The sequence below is a fragment of the Nylanderia fulva genome, unplaced genomic scaffold, assembly GCF_048542155.1.
Source record: "Nylanderia fulva isolate GAGA-0341 unplaced genomic scaffold, ASM4854215v1 Scaffold2, whole genome shotgun sequence".
Lineage (NCBI taxonomy): Eukaryota > Metazoa > Arthropoda > Insecta > Hymenoptera > Formicidae > Nylanderia > Nylanderia fulva.
The window spans coordinates 2,157,383-2,178,613 of NW_028190263.1; the positions used below are offsets into that span (position 1 = coordinate 2,157,383).

General features: G+C 29.8%; 1 protein-coding gene across 3 annotated transcripts in view; it reads right to left on the reverse strand.

Moving 5' to 3' along the window:
- Frl (formin-like protein) overlaps nt 1-21,231 on the reverse strand; it is a 44,353-nt gene that overhangs the window by 3,065 nt on the left and 20,057 nt on the right. For 2 of the 3 annotated variants that reach the window (XM_085482251.1, XM_085482252.1), the window contains exons 2-16: nt 8,345-8,428; nt 6,773-6,859; nt 5,889-5,995; nt 5,329-5,468; nt 4,740-4,918; nt 4,456-4,532; nt 3,879-4,194; nt 3,554-3,670; nt 3,019-3,259; nt 2,527-2,798; nt 2,184-2,451; nt 1,974-2,101; nt 1,460-1,904; nt 861-1,135; nt 629-742 (exon numbers count right to left, since the gene is read on the reverse strand). In XM_085482251.1, coding sequence (XP_085338377.1) covers nt 629-742; nt 861-1,135; nt 1,460-1,904; nt 1,974-2,101; nt 2,184-2,451; nt 2,527-2,798; nt 3,019-3,259; nt 3,554-3,670; nt 3,879-4,194; nt 4,456-4,532; nt 4,740-4,918; nt 5,329-5,468; nt 5,889-5,995; nt 6,773-6,859; nt 8,345-8,428 — 2,850 coding nt within the window. The remainder of the gene's footprint in view (nt 1-628; nt 743-860; nt 1,136-1,459; nt 1,905-1,973; nt 2,102-2,183; nt 2,452-2,526; nt 2,799-3,018; nt 3,260-3,553; nt 3,671-3,878; nt 4,195-4,455; nt 4,533-4,739; nt 4,919-5,328; nt 5,469-5,888; nt 5,996-6,772; nt 6,860-8,344; nt 8,429-21,231) is intronic. The other variant, XM_029321351.2, reaches the window with a different exon arrangement.

The window sequence follows — 21,231 nt, forward strand, 5'->3', positions numbered from 1 at the left end:
TTTCATACACATTAAATTAATTTTTTACATCTTTTTAAAATATATTTTTTAATATATTTTAATATATATATATATATATATATATAAGTTATTATATATAAAAATATTGTTAACAATTTTTTTTAATTATGTAATGTGTGATAAAAGTTAATTTTCAATAAAAGTGTAGCATTGATGTTGTAAGAAAGAAGCCTAAAGATGTGAATGATGCAACATACAATGACTTAAATTATAAACACAGTATTAGTAAGCAGTATTATACGAACACAGTATTAGTAAGCAGAGAGAAAAGATTCATAAAATGAAAAAATTATCTACAACAGTTATAGAATGATGTGTGTGTGTGTGTGTGTGTGTATATATATACACACATATATTATGTGTGTGTGTGTGTGTGTGTAATGTTAAAAGATGAGAACAATGTAATTTTTGCAATTATATAAAAGTGTTTAAAGAGGTACACACGTTGAAATAAAATATTTTTGAATTTATATTTTAAATAGGCATGCTTTATACATGAAGAATTTAAGGAAAAAGATAAATGCTTGTACTGATCTCATTCATAATCACTGATAGTTTACGTTTGTATAAACACATAGCAATAAAGCATTAAAGGCATGCCACATACCTGTTGTTTCTTCTGATTCAATTTATTACGTTTTATGATTTCCTCTGAAGTATTCAAAGCTTCTGCTGCAGCAGCTTCTAACCTGCGACGTTGTTCATTTTCTTGATCCGCTGCCTGCAAATTCGTACAATGTTTCATTATTCAATATATGATTTAAGACAGAATAACGATCCGATGTAATGCAAGTTAAAAAATTCGATATCTAGATAATAGAAGATGATTACTGACATACCTTAAATGCTCTCGCGAATCTAACAAGAAGTGAGAAAAAGGTATTAGCATCAGCTTGTCTCGGACTTTCTCCAAAGAATTCGACACATTCTCGGAAAGCTTCACCGGCAGTACGTGCATCAAGTTTCAAACGACGTAATTTTTCCTCAGAATTATTTAAGAAATCGCGCAATACTGTATTGTGCTTTTCTTTGCCGCGCAATTCGTATTCTTTTCGCACAAGATCCATGCCTTTTTCAAGTTCGTGAACATCAGTTGTTATATTTTCCAGCGAAACTATAATTAATATACAATTTTATATTACAAATGTGTATAAATTAACTAACAGTAAACAAATGTGAATTATAAGTCAAATTTCATATCAAAAACTCTATTGATTTATTCCTACATATTTTACTAATACTCTTAATTATTAAAAAAAATTTTTTTTAATAACTACATTTTTTTAAGCACAAATTTCTAACATTAGAATCTCATTCAATTTCCAAAATGCCATTCATTTTACATTACATTAAAATTCTAATAGTGTAAAATATCGCTTCAAAATAATTTTCATTAACAATTCAATTTCATGATTAACATAAAATAAAGCAAACATACCTGTTGCAGCCTTGTCGATGTACATCAATTCTGATTCAAAATTGATTATTTCTGGGAACTTGACTCGTATTGTGGCAACAATATAATGTAAAAGGCACATCCTTTTATCAGTCGATTTCGTATCCAATAATGTATCTAAGCTTTGTAATTTGAAGCCGTACGCAGGGCCCCGTTTGCTACTATTTAAGTAGTTACCAAAGGCAAGAATAATTTCTAATACTGATCTTAATTTTTTTGAACTCTTAACCGAACTGGACGCAGATATCACAGCATGTATTTGTGGCGTAATGAGGTGTAAATTGTCGAAAAAGTTTCCTATATAGTTCATAATTGACAGCTTGGTAGATATCCTTTCCACTTTACCGAGCTGCATCAAAAATTTATCCTCTTCCGTCAACAAGTTTATATTTTTCTTTTCTATGATATATTCGCGGTAAGCCTTTATCTAAAAAGATTTATCATTTATTAGTATTATAAAAGATTTTTTTTTAAATAATAAGTAAGGTAAGCATACTTCTTGATCCGTAGGTACCATACGTTGCAATAATTCCACATTTTCAAGCGACAGGACTTTCAAGTCAAGAGCATTTACCGCCATTATTACTTTCTCCACTGGCATTTCCATTTTGCGACGCGATATGGCTAAAACGAAGAAAAAACCGAGAAGATTACGATAAATTTGTTTGCACATAAGCAAATGGCATAAATAAAATTTATTATTTACCAATATTTCGCAATCGCGTATGTTCCAGAAGTGATACATTTTCAGGTTTCTTGAATCGTTTACTGGGAAAGCTTTGAAGTCCGTCGATCTCGCTGCTACCGTTGGCCACGTGCCCACTCATGCCGATCTTAAATCGCTCTTCAAAGTCGGTGAAGTCAATGTAGTTGTGCAGACGATCGTCATCCAGTTCATTGAAGATAGTACCCCGCACTTGATTAGGTTTCAGAGCGATCCAATTAAGCGTAGGAAGTTTGTACTTTGTTTGAACCTACAGGAGTGCAATTACATATAGTAAATTGAAGCAATAATCTGAGAAAAACTAAATGTATAATAAAATACACACTTTTCGTTTAATAGTCATCGCTCCATCGGGCGCTTGCATCATGCCGGCGGGTGGCGGAGGTATAGGAACAGGTGGTGGTAATTTATGGTCTCCTGGAGAAAATGGCGCCATAGGAGGCGGCGGTGGACACGGCGGCGGAGGTGGAGGTGGTGGCGCAGGAGCTGGTGGAGGCGGTTGATCCGACATCGGTGACGGTTCCGAGGCAAATATCTCGGTGATATTATGCGAGTTATTTAAAGGACTCGTTGCGATACCGTTTCGTAGACTAGCGACTGAAACATTAAGCATACATCAGGGATTTTGATTTATCGTAATGATTTGTATGTATATAAATACAATCGAGCTTTCGTATTTTTAATATTTTGTATCAATCTTCTTTCTAAGAAATCATACATATGCAGACTATAATTTTTTATTTTATATATACAATGAAGTGACATATAGTGAGAAAACAATGTAGAAACTGTTAAAAAAATATTAAGAATAAAATACCTGAAGAGCCTTTCGTAAGCGTATCCGTGAGAGATTCCAACTCAATAATTTTGTTTTCCAGGACGCTTTGCCTTCGAGCGGAATCTTGCCTTTGTCTCTTCAAAGCTGTAAGTTCTTCTTCTACTAATCTACGTGCTTCCAAGGCATCAGCATATTCTACTTTTAATGCGCCTAATTCGGTTTCCAGCTCTGCCAATTTTGCCAACGATTCTCTTTCTAATTCTGCCATACGATCATGCGCCTGTAATATAATTATAGCAATAGATACAATATTATTATGTATGAATGATATATTATAATATTAATGTATAATATTAATGTGTAATACTTTAATGTATAATTATATTCGTCATTAATATAGAAATACACAATTTAAAAGCGGATTAAAAGTTTATACTTTCTCTCTAGCGCATTTTTAAAAATGTAAAACTATATATAAAAATCGAGGACTTATATATAAATTATGCGTTTATATTTCATGATTCATTTTTCTTTCTATGTTGTATAATAGCATAGATAAAACCATATCGCTTACATGGCCAAGTTCGTCCTCTAATTCCGCTACTTTCTCTAATGCTGCAGTCTTTGTTTCGCTGTCTTCCATTAAGGCAGCCACGTCAAATACGTTATCTAGATAAGCCGAGATTTGAACCTAAAAAGTGAAGTATCTCGATTAAATAAAGAACAAAGAAGAGTCATCGATAAATTTGTCGTTTTTGTTTTTCTTTTTTTTTTGCTTTTCGTAAAATCGAATAAAAATATGCAATTAATTTATTAAGCTAATTAAAAAACATTTTATAACAAAAAATATTTCTTAATTAGCGTAATAAATTGTTTAACATAAAATTCAATTTACTCACCTGTAAATCTTCGCTCTCCGTGTGTCGAAGTTTTTCGAGATATTCGTCCAATCCAAGCTTCGTAAACTCATATTGCAAATGTACCCTGAAGTTCATGTCCTCAACCGAATGCACGACAATATTGACAAACTGCATGCAGGCGACCATAAATTCTATATGAAAACTATCATATTGGGTGAAATATGCCATGAGCGTCGTGAATCTTCTCCTCTCGGAACAGACTTCTTTAAAGTTATCGAACGCTGACAGAATGATCTCGTGGCCACCCTTTACTAGACAGATTGCCGCAAGGAGTTCTAATACCAGAGCTTTCGTTCTGAAAGAGCGATATATTATGATAGTGACATGTTACAACAGACTTGAATATAAGAAAATAGATAATGCATAAAAATATAATTTTTAACTTCGTATATGATATTAATAAAAGCTTGTATTAATTTGAATATAAAGCAAATGACTAATTGTATAATATAAAAAATTATAGTAAATATTGCTTTGTGCGCCGTTTATAGCGCTTTCTATCTAACTTTCTAAGAGATACGGGACAATAATAGATAATAGACAATACATGACTCACCTCAGACTTTTATGGATTAAGCTTAATGCAATGCAGTTGATAGCTTCTCTGTGTTGAATAACCATATTAAATCCGTACTGGAAAAGATAAATGCAAGTATATATCTTGAACACACGTACGCTTGTGTATGTTTGCGAAGGTAGACAATAAGATAATATGTTAATATTTTTTAAAATAAAATATATAATTATATATATATATTTATATTTTGTGATGAAGATTTCTATTTTGAGAAGAGCATATAAAAGTAAAAATTTATTCTATCTACGTGATTTGATATTCACCTTATTATTCATGATTGCACGCATGCATAATATGCAAACATGAATGTCGTCCTTTGCTTCACCCATATTTAAACGCGCCACGTGTCGGGATCTCCTTTTGACACCAGGACTGTCTTTAAGTTCATGAAGAGGTGGCCTCAAGCATCCGTTGTTTAACGTCGAGGTATCACCGGTGCTTGCTACATCAATATTGTTAATAATTTTTTTTAAACTACGTGAAATTAGTTTGTTATAAAAAATAATTTTAAAAAATTAATCATATTATTCATATTTTAGTGATATTTATGTATTTCTCTTTCTGTATGTGTATACGATAATTATATTATAAGCCTTACAACAATTCTTAATTTTTTATATTCAAAGAGATATATTTTTAATTAAACAAAATTTTCATAAATAAATGTGGAAGTTGTCTTATAAGTATAAAATATTTTGTTTCTATTCTATTTGCTACAAGTAGAAATCTCATATTAATGTTGTTTTTCTTTGGTGGATGTTAATGCATATCTAATTTATTATGTTTATCTAATAGGCTGAGATATAGATCCTCCGATACGTCTCTTTTTTGATCTTCTAATCAACTTCTTACCGGTTTGCAATTTTTCCTCAGAACTTGTGTGAGATTCCAAGAGCCGCTGTTCATGCCGCATCATCAGTAGCCTGAAGCTGAGGTAGTCTATCAAGGCATCTAAGCCTTGATTTTCTTCGTCCAAGAATTCTCTTACCCATCTATAACACTGTTCAGCTCAGAATACAGCCTTTCGAAAGGATGAGAGCGAATGAACGAACTCTATATAATCGTATTAGTACAATTATCTATCAATTATCATGATTAATGGTTAATGTGATTGACGGATTATATAATTACATAGCAGTAGCATAAAATAGAAAGTGGATGTATCACAGTTTCAATTTTCTTCTTTCTCATTTTAAATGTTAAAAAGTTTATAAGCGCTTTAAAAAATTGTTAGTTGGAGTTTACATTTGTTTGACACTATTCGTTCAAAAAATACGTATGAATGTTGCAATTAACAAAGATGTTTAGTAAATATATTTTATAGAAAGACTTTTGGCAAAATAGTTGTGTGTGAAATAAAAGATGAATAATGAATTAGTATGAACGACTGAACAATTATTAGATTCGCTTACTCAATGTGATTTGTGCGTAAAGATATTTCCAAATCTCGTAATACTTGGGTCGACGTAGATTCTCCAACCATTTTTCTTTTCTGGAAGAATGTAAGAAAACGATACGACTGTGTAATCATTAGTATCGGTCTGATAGAGAATCTCTTGCAAGCGAGGCGATATAGTATAATATAATAAATAATTATCTCCGAAAATAAATAAAAATGAAGAAAAAAATGCACGTTTATCCGTATTATTTCATTTTCATCGCGTGTTGTATTGTGAAATATCAGAGTTTCTAGATCAGCTGATCGCTTAGCATTTAATATGCAATAAAATATGTGTATATTCAAAATAAATAAAATGATTTAGACCATATTTTTGCATATTTCATGCTAAATATAATCAGCTGCTCTGTACATTATGATGTTTGACATACATGATGACAAGATACCTATGTAGTTAAAGCACTAAAGATGCAATGATAAAACGGATATATTAACATTTTTTTTCGAAAAATTAAGTATATTTATATATATAGAATAAAAGTTGTCACGTAAACTGTTACTCAGCTCAATATTTTCTAACTCGAATGAGATACAGAGCAACTGATACTTTTACAAGGGATAATTAAAAATAGAAAGGAACATGATATCACATTCAAAGGACAAAAAGATCTAAACTCTAAATGTCTACTTTATCTAGAAAATTTTCGAATGTCGCAAACAATGTGCCATTTGCATAAAAGTATCAACAAATAGATTTCTTTATATCTCATTTCAATTAAAAAATATTGATTTAATATGCAATAATTACGTTACACATTTTGTATAGGAGATCCAAACATATTGTAATACTCGAGGAAAAAAGATATAAAAAATACTAAAAAAATTAAAGCAACATACTCGATGGCTTCGTGATGCTTTGGGATCCAGATAGGTGCGTAACTTTGCCAGATAATGGGACGGTGGATCCTTAGCCTGTACTCTTTCCTGTAATTATTTCAAATATTTCAATATAATAAATTCTTCGATTTGTTTGTATATAAATAAATTCATTTTGCTTTATTTTTACTTTAATTAATATGCCTCTTTTGCGCCTAATCAAATGTCAAAGAAAAACTCGGGAAAATTTTGAGAACTGAGATTTATTCGCGAAATCGATCCTGTTGCTTATTAATTAATGCGATTCATTCTTTCAGAGTTTTTCAATAATTGGTTTGCGTGTAATCAGTAGCTGCAAAATAGCGGTTACATTTAGGAAAAGGAATGCCGCGAATACATGCGTGCTGTCACAAGAAGGGATGCTGCGCACTTTTTGCGAGTCGTATCGTATAATAAGTACGGCTTGCATTACATCCGTCTCATGTTACACATATGCCCTACAGGCTCCTTCAAACCTACATCCAGATGAACCATTCATGACCCGCAAACTATTCCCACTTTGAGAGGACGCATTTTGTTCAATAGCAAGAGAGCACAATATATGTAAAAATCATTTGTAGCAATCGATATAAACGAAACGAATAATTCAAGCAGAATTTTGTTACTTTAGTACTAACAGTAACAATTATAATAATGCAGCAGAAGTTATAAGTGACATGTGTTTTAGCACACCTACGCTAAATATTTTTAATGTGCTAAAACTAAAAGGTATAAGTTTCTAAAATTTATATTATAAAAAAAATAAATATATAATAGCATTTGTTCTTTTTTTAAATATCTGATTGTTATATTGGGGGTCTAAAGTTATTTAAATAATCAATAGAAATATTTTTTAAGAGTTTACGTTCTTTAAAATAATCATATAAAAATAATTTTAGATAATTCACAACTTATAAATATTTACTGTAATCATTTTTCAAGTAATTTCTAAATTATAATTAAATCTATGTCGATGTAAGAGTTAAAAATTAAAAAGTTACGTAATATTTTGCTTTGTTTAGAAGAGTGGGTGTTAGTGAACGTATTGAAACAAGTCGTACAATAGAAGACGAACCCGCAAGTCGTGAACCCGCATTCATATTGTTAAGTACTGAGATTAATAAAAAGATGAGGCAAACCGATAGATGATGAAAGTATCAAAAGAAAGACAGAGATATAAATATAAATTAATAGTAAGTTCATGCAATTTCGTTAACCGATTATGTCATCTGCCATTTAATTCGCAATGTAAACTGCATGATTATACTTTCGCAAGATTGACGGTGATCTATTATAAATTTTATTAATTTTTACAGACAAAACAGACTAATATTTTTCTGATAAACATTATTTGTGAATTCTTCTTGACTTCTTGAAATAAATTAAAAGCGGCAAAAAAAATTTTAAGACTTTATCATATCGTTTTTCTCTTTCGTAAATAACAATATTAATTATATCAGTTTCCATCTTTATTCTTTTATATGGATTTTTATATTTTTAAAATATAAAAATTATTTAAAAATTTTTCTAAATATACATATATACAATACTCACTTGGTCGCATATAATGTCCCACTTTTTCTCATTGTCGTACTGTTTTAAAAGCTTCGCCTTGTCCGGTGGCAAATCCATGGAGGCCTGCAACACAAAAAGCAGTATACTACTTTAATATCCATCTGGGTCCTGTTTTCTAAATCCTACATACGCAGAGTGCAAAAGATTGCGGCAATTTGCGCAAGATAATTAAGTAAGTAGTGCGAGCCGTATAAAAAAATAAAATAAAAAAATAAAATCATTAAAAAAATTTTTAATGGAGAATATAGAATATCAAATAAAAATTTATATTTATATTTTAAGAATTTAGTTGTAGTTATTTTGGCGAGATCTGGTCCGCGTTATAATAATAAATATAGTCTGTGCTGATAGCTATTATTATCTTAATTAATATATGCGATATTAAAAAATTCTTAGAGAAGCATTTCATACACACTTCATATACCCAAAATAGAAAAAATGCATTTTTTTGGATAAAATAAAACAATTTTAAATATGCGTCCGCGTACATAAATCTTAAAATTTATTTAAATATCTTTCCTCAAAAAATGACATCATAGCTAATAAAAAGATATAATTATACATACATACATAATGTTCAAGAAAAAAAGTTACACATTTTGAAACTAGATAGTATTCACTATTGCATAAATTTCATTCCCATTAATTTACTAAAAACGTATATAGTAAACAGTAAAATATTTTATATTCTTAATAAACTTTTATTATAAAAATCTCTACAATGCAACAATTTGTAATCATCATTATTAAGTGATGATGCGATTAAAATAGCGCTTTATTAATAGCAAAGAAAATACATAGGCTGTTATGATCTAAGGCGAGTATGGTAAACGAATAATTATCAGAGAGCGGATGCCGGAAGCCACGATTGCATGACATCATGCACACGCATACGCATACGAAAGTCTTGTTAAATAGCTGAATCCTATATGATAATATAATATGACGAACATACTTTGCAGTTTATATGAAAATCATATAAACTGTGTGTTTTATATATATATATATATATATATATATATATATATATATATATATATATCGAAATCATTTTAGAAAATAATTCTAGTTAATATATTGCGATAATAAACAGGTGTTATTATTTAATTAAAAAATTGTATTATATAAAAATATTATATGTATAAAAAATTAATATAGATGATAGATAACTATCACAAGGATATGTAAAATAATTGAAGCGTAAAAACTAGTAGCAATGCACTGTTCGTTCTATATAGTTAGCAATTCTTATTAGAAATTCAATCAACTTTTTTTGTTGAATAATAAAATGTCAAGGTGGAGACAATTATTAGAAATAATAATAATAGATTTCGCTTTGAGTGAAAATTACGTGTTTTGTGAGAACTATTCTATACTTTTCTATACTATCTTTTTTAAAGATAGATAAGCTAAGTTTACAAAAAGCTTGCGATATATAACATCAAATTTTATTTATATTTTTAATTTTTACTTCAAATATTTTTATATTTTATTTTATATCTCAAATACTCTTTTCACATATATATATATATATACTTAAATATTCTATTTTAATTATACATTTATACTTCAGGTAATTATGAAAAAAATCGATATCAGTTTATGCAATATTTCGCATGAATTAATAGTCTGAGACTACGAATGCTAAATTGTATCAAAAGTAATTTTCTATGTAAGAAATATGAACATGTCTTACTGGCTTTCTGCTCTATCAAATGAGACATAAGATCGAATACATAATCGCGTGCGATTATCACTTTGCTTGATAAATTTTTGCCTGATCTCATATACTTCTTGGAGAAAGCTAACATGCACGTTCTCCTTCGGTGACCAGGATGAGTTACAATTTCCAGCAACGTAACACGATTTCTGTTTCCGTTTCGTAGCAATAGCTACCGTTGCGCTGCAATTCTGCCGCATTAGCATAATATTTGTTCTTGAGTTAAGGTTTCTACTCAACTGGAGCGAGTAATTCTCTCTTATTTTTCGGATGTATAAGGGAAACATAGTAATGCGAGCTTTCTTCTGAGAAATTACGATAAAATATAAGTAATTTAAACGGATTAATTTTATTGTATTGTATAATGCAATTGTATAATATAACTCGGTTTTTCATCTGAAAACCTTTTTTTTATACTTTTATGAAAGTCATATTAGTTAAATGGAATAAGAATAGTGCGTGTTTTATACGCAAGAAATTAAAAAATCCCTTCAAAAATATTTAATTTTTTAAAATAATGCATTAAATAATTACAATTATTTCTTTCAACATAATTTAACGATTTGGAGAGTTGATAATTAAATTTTATAAATTAATAATTATTCATAAGATTATTGTGTCAACAGTAAAATAGCTTTGACATTTTTCCTATCAAGGAAAACCTTTGTGCTTTACAAACTCAAGAGCTTTCCATCGCATCTGACACGCTTTTATAAAATCTGGCTCTTTAAAAGTCCTAAAAGCAATGTGAAATGACAGTTACTTAAAGATTACTTTGAGAGCACTTAAGAAAGCAAACAAGAGCTGGAAGCAAGTCACGTCAATATATGTATACAGAATTACATAATCGATAATTCTGAATGACATGACGTTATTATAATAATCAAGACATTGACTTCATAAACAAGTTCTACGCAGAATTTAAGATAAAGCATAATTTTATGTGCCAACGTAATATTTTATAAAGATCAATATTTATATATATACGCTATAAAAATATTGATCTCAGAAAAATATTGATTTTAAGAAAGTTTTCATAAAAGTGATATATATTTTTTCTGTAATTAACTTTTACGAATTTAACGTACGAATTATTTCGTGCGCAATATATTAATAATTTTGCAATATAAAAAATGTTTATTGATTTAGTTTATACAATGTGTTGTACTTATAAGACACATAAAAATTTTATTCGAAGGCACCAGAAATAAAGTGAAAAATAGCTATCATATCATACGATAGGATACAACGCCAAATTAAAAAATATGCGACTCAAATGATAGTATATTATATAGACATATAGGAGTTAAAAAAATTTTAATTATTAGTTTATTTCTGCACTTTATTTATTTACGATACATATTATTAAATCTTCTTTTTCCTCTCTCTTCGAACTAGTAAATTAAATATGTCGAAGAATCGGTAATTCTGGGAGAAAGTGTGTGCGATTTTGTTCTGTCTATAAGATATAATTGTTAAAACACTCCGAATAGTAGAGAGTGAATACTCAACTATAGAGTACAGGACGCGGCAATCATTGGTTTCGCTTCGCTGCAATGCGCTTTCGCTCTCAGCGTGACAGAGATATGAATCATCAATTGCAAAATGTTACTTGAAGAAAAATGTTCATCGTATCAAATAAAGATGACGTGAATTAAGACACATATAAAAATAAATATGACAAATAAATAAATTTATAAATTAAAATCTGCATAGCAATAAGTGTTATTCCATATGCAGGGATTAAATCGAATAAAATAAAATACTTAACGAATCGCTGCATGCTGCATACTGACACATGTATACGAATTTTATATAATCGTATATATAAAATTACGTAAAAAAATCAATAATTGAGAGAAATGATTCTTTTTTCGTTGTTAATTTTGCAGACTCGCTACTAGACGAGGATCCACTTTCGGGAAAAATGGGTCGGCGATAAATGTGCAGATGAGACCAGACTAAATTCCTGGTATTACATGCTACGTTGCGTTGATATAATGCAACGAGTGTTTTCGGGTCAAGAGTCATTGAAAACGGGGCTACAGTAGCGATTAGAAATAAACGTTGCATAGTAGCACGTGCAGATATTTTGATCGACAACGATGAAACGACGAACCAAATTTTTGTTCGTGCATTCTTAATTAATTATCCGATAATTACGTGAAAAATAGTAATTTTATACATATCTATACATACACACACACAAACTAGCTAATAAAAAAAATAATTGCAAAGTCTCGCATTAGTGTCTCTATTTTTAAGCTATAGCATTATTATACTGATAATTCTCTAGTCTCTCAAAGAAATTTCGCAAGAACAAGAGCAAATATCATCGAGTTGATACGCGATTAAATGCAATTTTGTATATCCGCGATCGTAACGGTATATTATATTCGAGAATATACATATAAAAGAGAATATGTGGGAAGAGATTTCCTGCGTGCAATAAATCACCAAGAGGCGCATCAGCGAACGAATGTGTGGCCAATTGTTGTAACATGTACGAAGTTAGACAGGATTTATGGTCAGGAAGTCTTTCTATGTCGGCGCGGCCTCCTCCGCCAGAAGAAAGCTCGTGTTTTACGGTTATTCGTTTGGCCATCTTACGAATAAAATCCGATAAAAGCTATCATATAGACACGCTAGCAAAGGAGAGTTAATATATTCGACGTAATTGTACGTTTGAGATTTTTCGACGCGCACACGAGTTCTGATCGATTTATGTAGGTATGTATCATATAAATCGTTCGCGAGATCTTGCAATATTGCGAATATCATCTTCGTACGAAATATATAAATACACACACGCGAAGAATTAAAGTCTGAAAAATATTCAAGTTGTTTAAATTTTTTCGATATTAAATTACAATGTACAAATCTTGAAAAAGAGAATATTATATATTTTTTCTAAGTAGTAACTCTAGTGAACTTCTTCATGAATAATTTTTCCATATGATATATGAAGAAAAAAATACTTTCGCATTTAAGAATTTATATATGTATATAAAGAGCAGAGATATTAATTAATGAAGTTAATAGTACTAGACGCTTTTGATAATTGCTTTATTACAGTTCTATAAGTTTGTTAATTGTTAGGAAACAAAAAAACTAATTAGGAAACTATAGGACTATTAGCAAACTTCTATATTATATAGTTAGAGAAGTCAAATGTGCAATCCAGAAGTTAGTCTATATCATGTATGTTCTTCCAATTTATGAATCACTAATAACTTGTAACAAATATAATAAAACGAAAGAACTTAATATATGATTTATGTAGATTCTAAAAAAATAACATCAATGTTACTAATTTCTAATATATCAGTATAATCAATTAAATTATTAAATCTTGAATTTAAAATTCAAGATTTAATAATTTAAGATTACAAAGATATATGTAAAATAATGTAAATGTAATGTCAAACATTGGTATATTGCAAAAAATAATGTTCTGCTTTGATATTTTTGACGTAGAAGAAAAACTGATTAAAGAATGCTTTTGTGCTTTAATTGCGGAATATCTGAATTACAATGTGTGCTAACAAGTCATCTTCGAGATGTTTTATCGATAGTATACGCTTTTTTTTACTAATCAATCACACGATTTCCTCTTCAGAAAGATCCGTATTCAAGTTAGTCGGTTTCGTATTTCTTTGCCCATTTGTTTTCCGAACAATCGATGCCTGAAGGCGGTACGTATCTCTTTCGTCGCGTACCTACATAAATGTACTCGTGCATGTGGCATATGTATACGCATGTTTACGTGCAAATCTACCGTGAACGCAATTAGGCACGCATGGACAAAGGGATGTGAAGGATTTATATCTACTTGCGCCTCGGAAATTTTTGACACCAGAAAAAAAGCTCGGTTAAAAATATTTAATTGAATACACGCAATAAAAAGCAGTTTCTATTACAGTAAGAAAATTGTGTCTTCTTGTTAAAAACGGTCCTCATTCAAATTTTTCTGTTAAATATTTAACATATTTTTGTGTTAATTTAACATATTGCTATTAAATGTTAAATTATTAAAATAACTGAAAAAGATAATGTAAAAATAATACATTGTTTGTGCAGCTATTTTTAATTTTACACAATAAATATGTTCTGTTTTATTAATGACAAGATTTATCTATTAAAATTTGCAGACAAAATATTGACTTTTTATTTTCTAATAAGTGGAGATGATGAAATCTAAAATTAACATATTTTTAGTTAATTTTTACATTAAAACTATGTTAATTTTACACAAAATTAATTTTAAATTACTTGAAGTTTTGCATTTATTTTGTGTTAAAATATTAACACAGTATTTGTGTCTCCATTTAACATATCTACATTATGTTAAATTAACACAAAAATTTCTGTGGACCGTTTGGGACATGTGATATTTGTTAAAAACAGAAATTTTTCAACTGCGTACCGTCATCAAATTGACAATTCCACAGAATTTTAAGTTTCAACGGATTTAAAAAAAAAGAGCCAAACGTGATGACATATCAGAGTTTCGAGGAAAAATAATAAGAAATATATAACGCCGAAAAATTGACTGAAATACAGTCACTTTTCAGATAATGTGATTATTAATAATCAATGAACATTTGTGACCGATTATATTTGCACAAAGAAAGGGAATCCGCTTGCAAAATGCATTCACAAATACGTTTCATTGTCAGTCGTGAACGAAAGCGAATGAATGAATGGCCATTGAAAGTTGAGTTTACAACTTTGTCAGGTATCCCGGCTATTGTGGAGATACATCGTATATCCCATTAAAAGTAATCCGATATCCCTAGTAGAGCGCAATTACGAGGTAAAAAGCAACTTCAATGGAGGGTGTGAGTACGTAAAAAAAGCGACGCAACTCTTTCCATGTTTTTTGTCGCTTTTAGAAAGTGCTTAAAACCGGTTTAAAGTGTCAAATTTAAAATTTGCATTAAGAATGTCCAAATAAGAAGCAATTTTCTGGAAGTATGCAAATAATTTGTTTGGTATGTGCAAAAATTTGGGAAGTGTTAACTGAGGAATATCTCGGCGACGTGTAATTTTATTTCAACACCCACAGACACCCCATCTCTTCGAATATCGAATTACCTCGACACCCGAGTGGTCATATCGGCGGCAATAAAATGACGTTTTAACGCGGCGTCAAGAACGAAACTAATCTTTATTGGTGAGTTCGTCGGGGTTACCAATGGACTACCGCTCGTTACACGGGCATTGACCTTCGAGGCTAACAAGAGAGAGCTTTCAACTTATGACGTTCATCAACGTTGATTCGGTAAAAGGGGAAATTTTTCAAATTCACGAATCGCCATCCCGTTGTAATCCGCAAATTTTTACGTATCTTCTTTCTATAGTCACGTTTCTTTGCTTTTTACTCTCGAAAATTTGTCGAATCTTATTTCATGTTGTGCGTGAGAAAAACGACTTGGCATGAAATTCACGCTTATTCATGCCGATATATTACGGATATTTATTCTGATAGATCCTTTTGACAGAAGCATAAAGCCCTATTGACAAATGGCTCTATGTTGTGTCTGGATCCTTTCACAGCTTCGATGGAAGGCGAAGGGGTTCTTAATCAAATCAATGATTCTCTTACGTGCAGCAAACAACATTCCCGCTTTGCAAATTTAATGAATTGAAAGTATTTTATTAAAAAGTTGAAGAACCATTCTTTGTACAATATTAGTAAAATTGAAACTTTTTTTTATATCGCTGTTTTCCTATAAATATATTTTTATTTATTTTGTTGTCTCTATATACTTGGAATATATCTAAATTAAATTCTTAATTAATTATAGTTATTACACTTTCTATACTTTTTTAAATTTAGACAAATATATAGAAAAATCTTCCAATTTATTTTCATAATTATGTTGTTTTATGTGTTTATGAAAAATTATATTTAAAAAAAAAGAAAAAGTTTGAAATTTTTGTCATTTATTATAATTCTTTCTATTCTCTTCTTTTTTTCATACATGTGTTTAAATATTTAATAAAAGCAAATTACATAAATTCAAAAATATACATTGCGTATATAAAAAATGATATTCATCGAAACTATTCATCCACGTATTTGATATTTAAAAAGTGTTGGTTTTATGATTCATGATTTTATAAATAATGCATTTTAAGATGCAATATAATTTGGCTCTTAACCTTCAAATTTATCAAGGAAATTTATGGAATGTATACTTTGGCACAGATCCAAACGAACATGACGTGAATAGACTGCACCTCCACGTAAAGAAAATACTTTGGATGCATCACCACGTGCTATTTCATGATATTAATGGACTCGTAGCAGTTTTATGAGCGGACTTCACACATTGTATCCACCTATTATATTCTTTTGTTAATAATTTCTGTATAAAAATAAATAAGTTTTATTCGCACACGCTGGAATCACGCAAATATTTAAATATTTTTAAATAATTATTTTAGAATAATGATGTTAATATTTTAATTACATAAAGCAAAATAAAATGCATAATTATGTGACTGTAATAATAAAAGTATTATAAAGAAATACAAAATAATGTTGTCTTGTAAAATTTTGTGGAAGTAAATTGTTACACGAAGCCGAATGAAATTGCATCCGGGGGCGGATTAATGCATGCGATTCTATACTTGAGATAAGGTTTACGTGACATGCAAAGACTAGAGAAAGTCGGCTATGAGGATATTAAAGCTAACGATAGCAATCTAGCATAATAAATACGTGGATAAATATGGTCACGCGAGAATTCAAACTAGTATTAAAATAAAATAAATCTTATATAAACACCTAATTAGTTAATTCTAGGCGCCCGGCGCCAGATCAAAAAAAAACAGCGATAAGAACATCCTGTTTCTTCAGCTTGCGAAATTGCACATATAAATGCACAATATTTTGTACTTGATAAAAATAAAATTGTGCTATAATTTTTACTAAATTTGCATCCAATATATATTGACAATTAAATTTCTATATGTGTTAGAAAATTAAATATGTAATGTATCAATTTACATTATATCTTTATATTGTATATTACTTAAAAATTCGCCAATGTGTAATGATTCAATGATTCAATATGAAATGAATTTAATGATTCAATATAAAATGAATTTAATTCATTATGAAATATTTGGTAAGCATTATTTTTGTGGCAACAGAAATGGCGCGTTTGCATAATTATTTATTGCGTTCTGGAAAGGAAGCAAGTAGCAAACTCAAAGAGCATCGCGCTCTCGCGAGAGCGAGATGCAAATAAATGGCAATAAGAAATGCCATCGGTACAACAAGCTAAACGTATTTGTGCATGCTCAATAGACGAGCGCATACATCCTCGAAATATGAAAGAATTGGCCGTTGTCAAGTACTTAAGCTTCGGCGAACCGTCGTCACTTGAGTTATACACGTCGTGCACAAGTCGTTAAAGCCATCGTTAACAGCGTGACACGTATACACGCACGTACACAAACGTACAGAACCAGCTGAATTCGACATTATAATTCATCGAGATTCGTCGCGATTCAGAATTCCTGACGCGTACGCGGCTATTATTTGAAATTGCGGAGCAAAATGAAATTTATACGTGCGTTCATACAATTGAATTATTCTGTATATCGCATTTTTTCATCATAGCTTCAATAACGATTATTTAAGCCGATTAATCTTTGTTAGTACTCTTTAAAAATTGTTTTATTGCAAACATAGTTTAGTTCACGCAGAATATCACATGTGGGATTAACACACATTTCGCCCTCTTCCTATATAGTATGACGTAATATTTGACGAAAGCGATTACATGAGATAATTGAAAAATAATAAGAGATAATTGTGTCTCGACATATTTTTACCACTCAAGATAATTATTTAATTTTTGCATAATATTTATATGTTATATATCTTATACTTCATTAAACATTAAATATGTATGTCAGTTTGATTTCGTCCTCTGTGACAATGCAAATGCAATACTAGAGATAATTATAAATCAATGGTGATAGAGTTTGTGTGTCTACAAACTATCAAATTTTGCATAAATAGCAACAGCGATATCGAATTTAGAGCATTGCATAATCAATGCTGCAGGCTCTATATATTATTACTTAATCTGATCTAGATGCTTTGTATCGCTGCTTCAATATTCCTTCCTTTGATTAATCAGACACGCAAATAGGTCGTTATAATTACACGACCGAGCGATTTAACAAGCAGATATGTATAATAATATAAAAGGCCGATGTGAGTGTATATATCGGATATTTTTCGGGTATTCGTCAAGTTGAAGATCATTAACCATATAATTTATTATAAACTTACATTTCTGATTATTCATATATATTTTTATTTTTTTCTTGAAAATATCAGAAAAAATATTACTTTATTTACATTTTCATACGTATAAAAACTGATTTTTTCAGGCTCTTAAACTTAAAATTTTTTATCTTTTTCAAGTAACACATTTAATTAATAATTTCTGTAATAATTTTTCAATATTATGCATTTCTTAACTAATTTAAGTGAACGAAATTGCATTTATTACATTGAAATATAATCTAATAATGAAAAATAACAGATTTCTATATCTTATCGTTTTATGTCTTAAGACATTTGTGCAAGCCCAAAATTGTTAACAATTCTTGCTTAGCAAGACTTATTGTAAAATGTTTCACTATATTGTAAAATTGCTATTACAGCAGAACTAATTAAATGTCTGGGAACTTTATTAATCGAACTTTACTCATAAAACTGTTATGCAAAAACGTTACAGCATGTACTAAATTTAATGCAAGTTTCGATTATTATATGAGTTTTCGGTAACAATGGATTGTAAACTTTTACGATCTCAAATTCGATCTGCGATTTCGAGACGGTACCTCGTAAAACTGAATGAGTGCGACGAATCTAAAATTAAATGATAACGTCACGATGTGCATTCGACCATGGTGACATCATCTCACGTTTTGCGCATGCCTCATGAGTAGATGTATGTGTATTTCAATTTTCTTTTTTTTTCTTTTCTTTAGCCGCTATTCTTCCTATCAAGAGAGACTGTCATGAAAATATACGCGTGTAAAGTTTTTTTTCGCAAGGAATATTCGATGAAAAATGTGTGCGTTATCGCTGATATAATTTTAGTTAAATCTATTATCTCCAAATTATAAAACAAAAATAGCAGCATCAATTTTATAACATATCAAGAGGTATAGAATTATAAAATAATTTTTTTCAATTTTCTCATAATTAAGTTTTCAGTTTTCTGTAATTTTATTTTATCAGTTTGTGTGTGTATATATTTCTATTTTATGAACCCTATATTTTATGAAAAAGGATTTACGTACGCTTCTTTTTTTAACTCAGAGTCAATTTTTCTCGTATATGTCCACACATCTGTTTTTAATTTATTTTTAATAATTTTAATTTCAATTTTATTTAAATTAAACTCGAAGTTATAATAATGGTATTGTGAAATATACTTTTAGATCCGATTAATATAAAACTGCTCATGCAGGTTTAGTGAAATTCGGAGTTAATATATGTTTGGGCCTTTTGAGGGTTTGCGGCCCCATTGTCAAAGAGATCGTTGCTTCTCAAGAAGAGCTGAAGGTCAGAGAAAGGTTTAAGATACTAGACGAGGGTGAGTAAATAGATGAATAAAGATCGCGAATAAAGAAGGGAAACTAGGACGAAAAAAGAACGTGATGCGTATTTTAATAGACAATGCAGAGGATATTAACCCTTATGCTTATATCGCTATCACGATCGATAGAATTATATAGAATATTTTAATTTTTACGAATACAAGAAATATTATTAGCTTCACGCATGCAGAATTTGTAGTAAAGCTTTAATTTTGTATTGCACACATATTTTTTAAAAATAATATATTTATAACATATTTCTCATGTGTGTTGTGCAAAAAAAAATTAATAATTATAATTTTTTAGGAAAAATATATTAATAAAATTATAAAAAAACTAATTTGCTAAGATTATTGAGAAAGTTTGATCGAATCATGATGTAGATTACATGAGAATCATTGTGTTGTCTCTTTCAATTGTATATAGACTCTTTATTAGAGTTCACGTTTTGTGATCAAATATTTGACAATTATGAAGCTGTAACCGTATAGCTGTCGATACTATTGAAACATCGTTAGCATCCTAAGCCACAATGTGTCGGTTAGTAACACACCCAGGATTATCTGTGTGGCAGTCGTTGTATACCAGGCCGACACCCTCGTCCTCATCCACATCACGCTTGAATAAACCCACGTATGTGCGATGGGTGGGAAGAAAAGAGAAAAAGAGAGAACAAGCGAGAGGGTAACGACCCGATGGCAAGAGAGAGACATGCATATATTGCATTAATAAACGATGAAGAGACATTGGAGGGAACAAACGAAAGGGGAGGCTGCGTCTGTACGGAACTTTTCTGTGCATATGTTTGTGTAAGAGGAAAGATAGACAAGGGTTGGTCGAGGAAGAGATGAAAGATACAGCAAACGTGAGGAGAAAGGGAATAAAATCAGGGTCTGGTAAAATTTGAAAATAAAATTTCAGACCATTTCCAGGACATTTAATTCAAGGAAATTTTCACGATTTTCTGATAATAGGTATAATAAGCTGTACAAGAAACTGAAAACTTTATTTTCTTTGTCAAGTCGATATAATTGCATGTTAATGGAAATTAATATAGGTATGCATTACAAATATTCAATACAATATTCTCTTATATTATATATTTGAACACTTAAAATCTGTAACTTATGCGTAACACATACTTTTGGACTCCTAAATAAAAAATATATTGTATTATTTACAATGTAAGATAAAATATTTTTTACTCGAATAATCTCAATTTTTAGAAGCAACGAGAAAAATCAAGGATCTACGAAAAATTTAAACACATTTCTAGAATTTCTAAAGAACAAACAAAATTCTAGAACATTTCAAGAATTTTAAGAACGGCTGATTTCAAGAACCCTGATAATATGAAGAGAAGAAACGAAAAGATAAGAAAGAAGATAATATTACAATGAGAAAAGGCGAAAAATGATGGCATTAAGAGCGAATGAAATGAAAAATTTGGATATTTAATAATAGTTAGTGGCAAGAAATAAAAAGAAAGGGAATTTAATAATCTAAA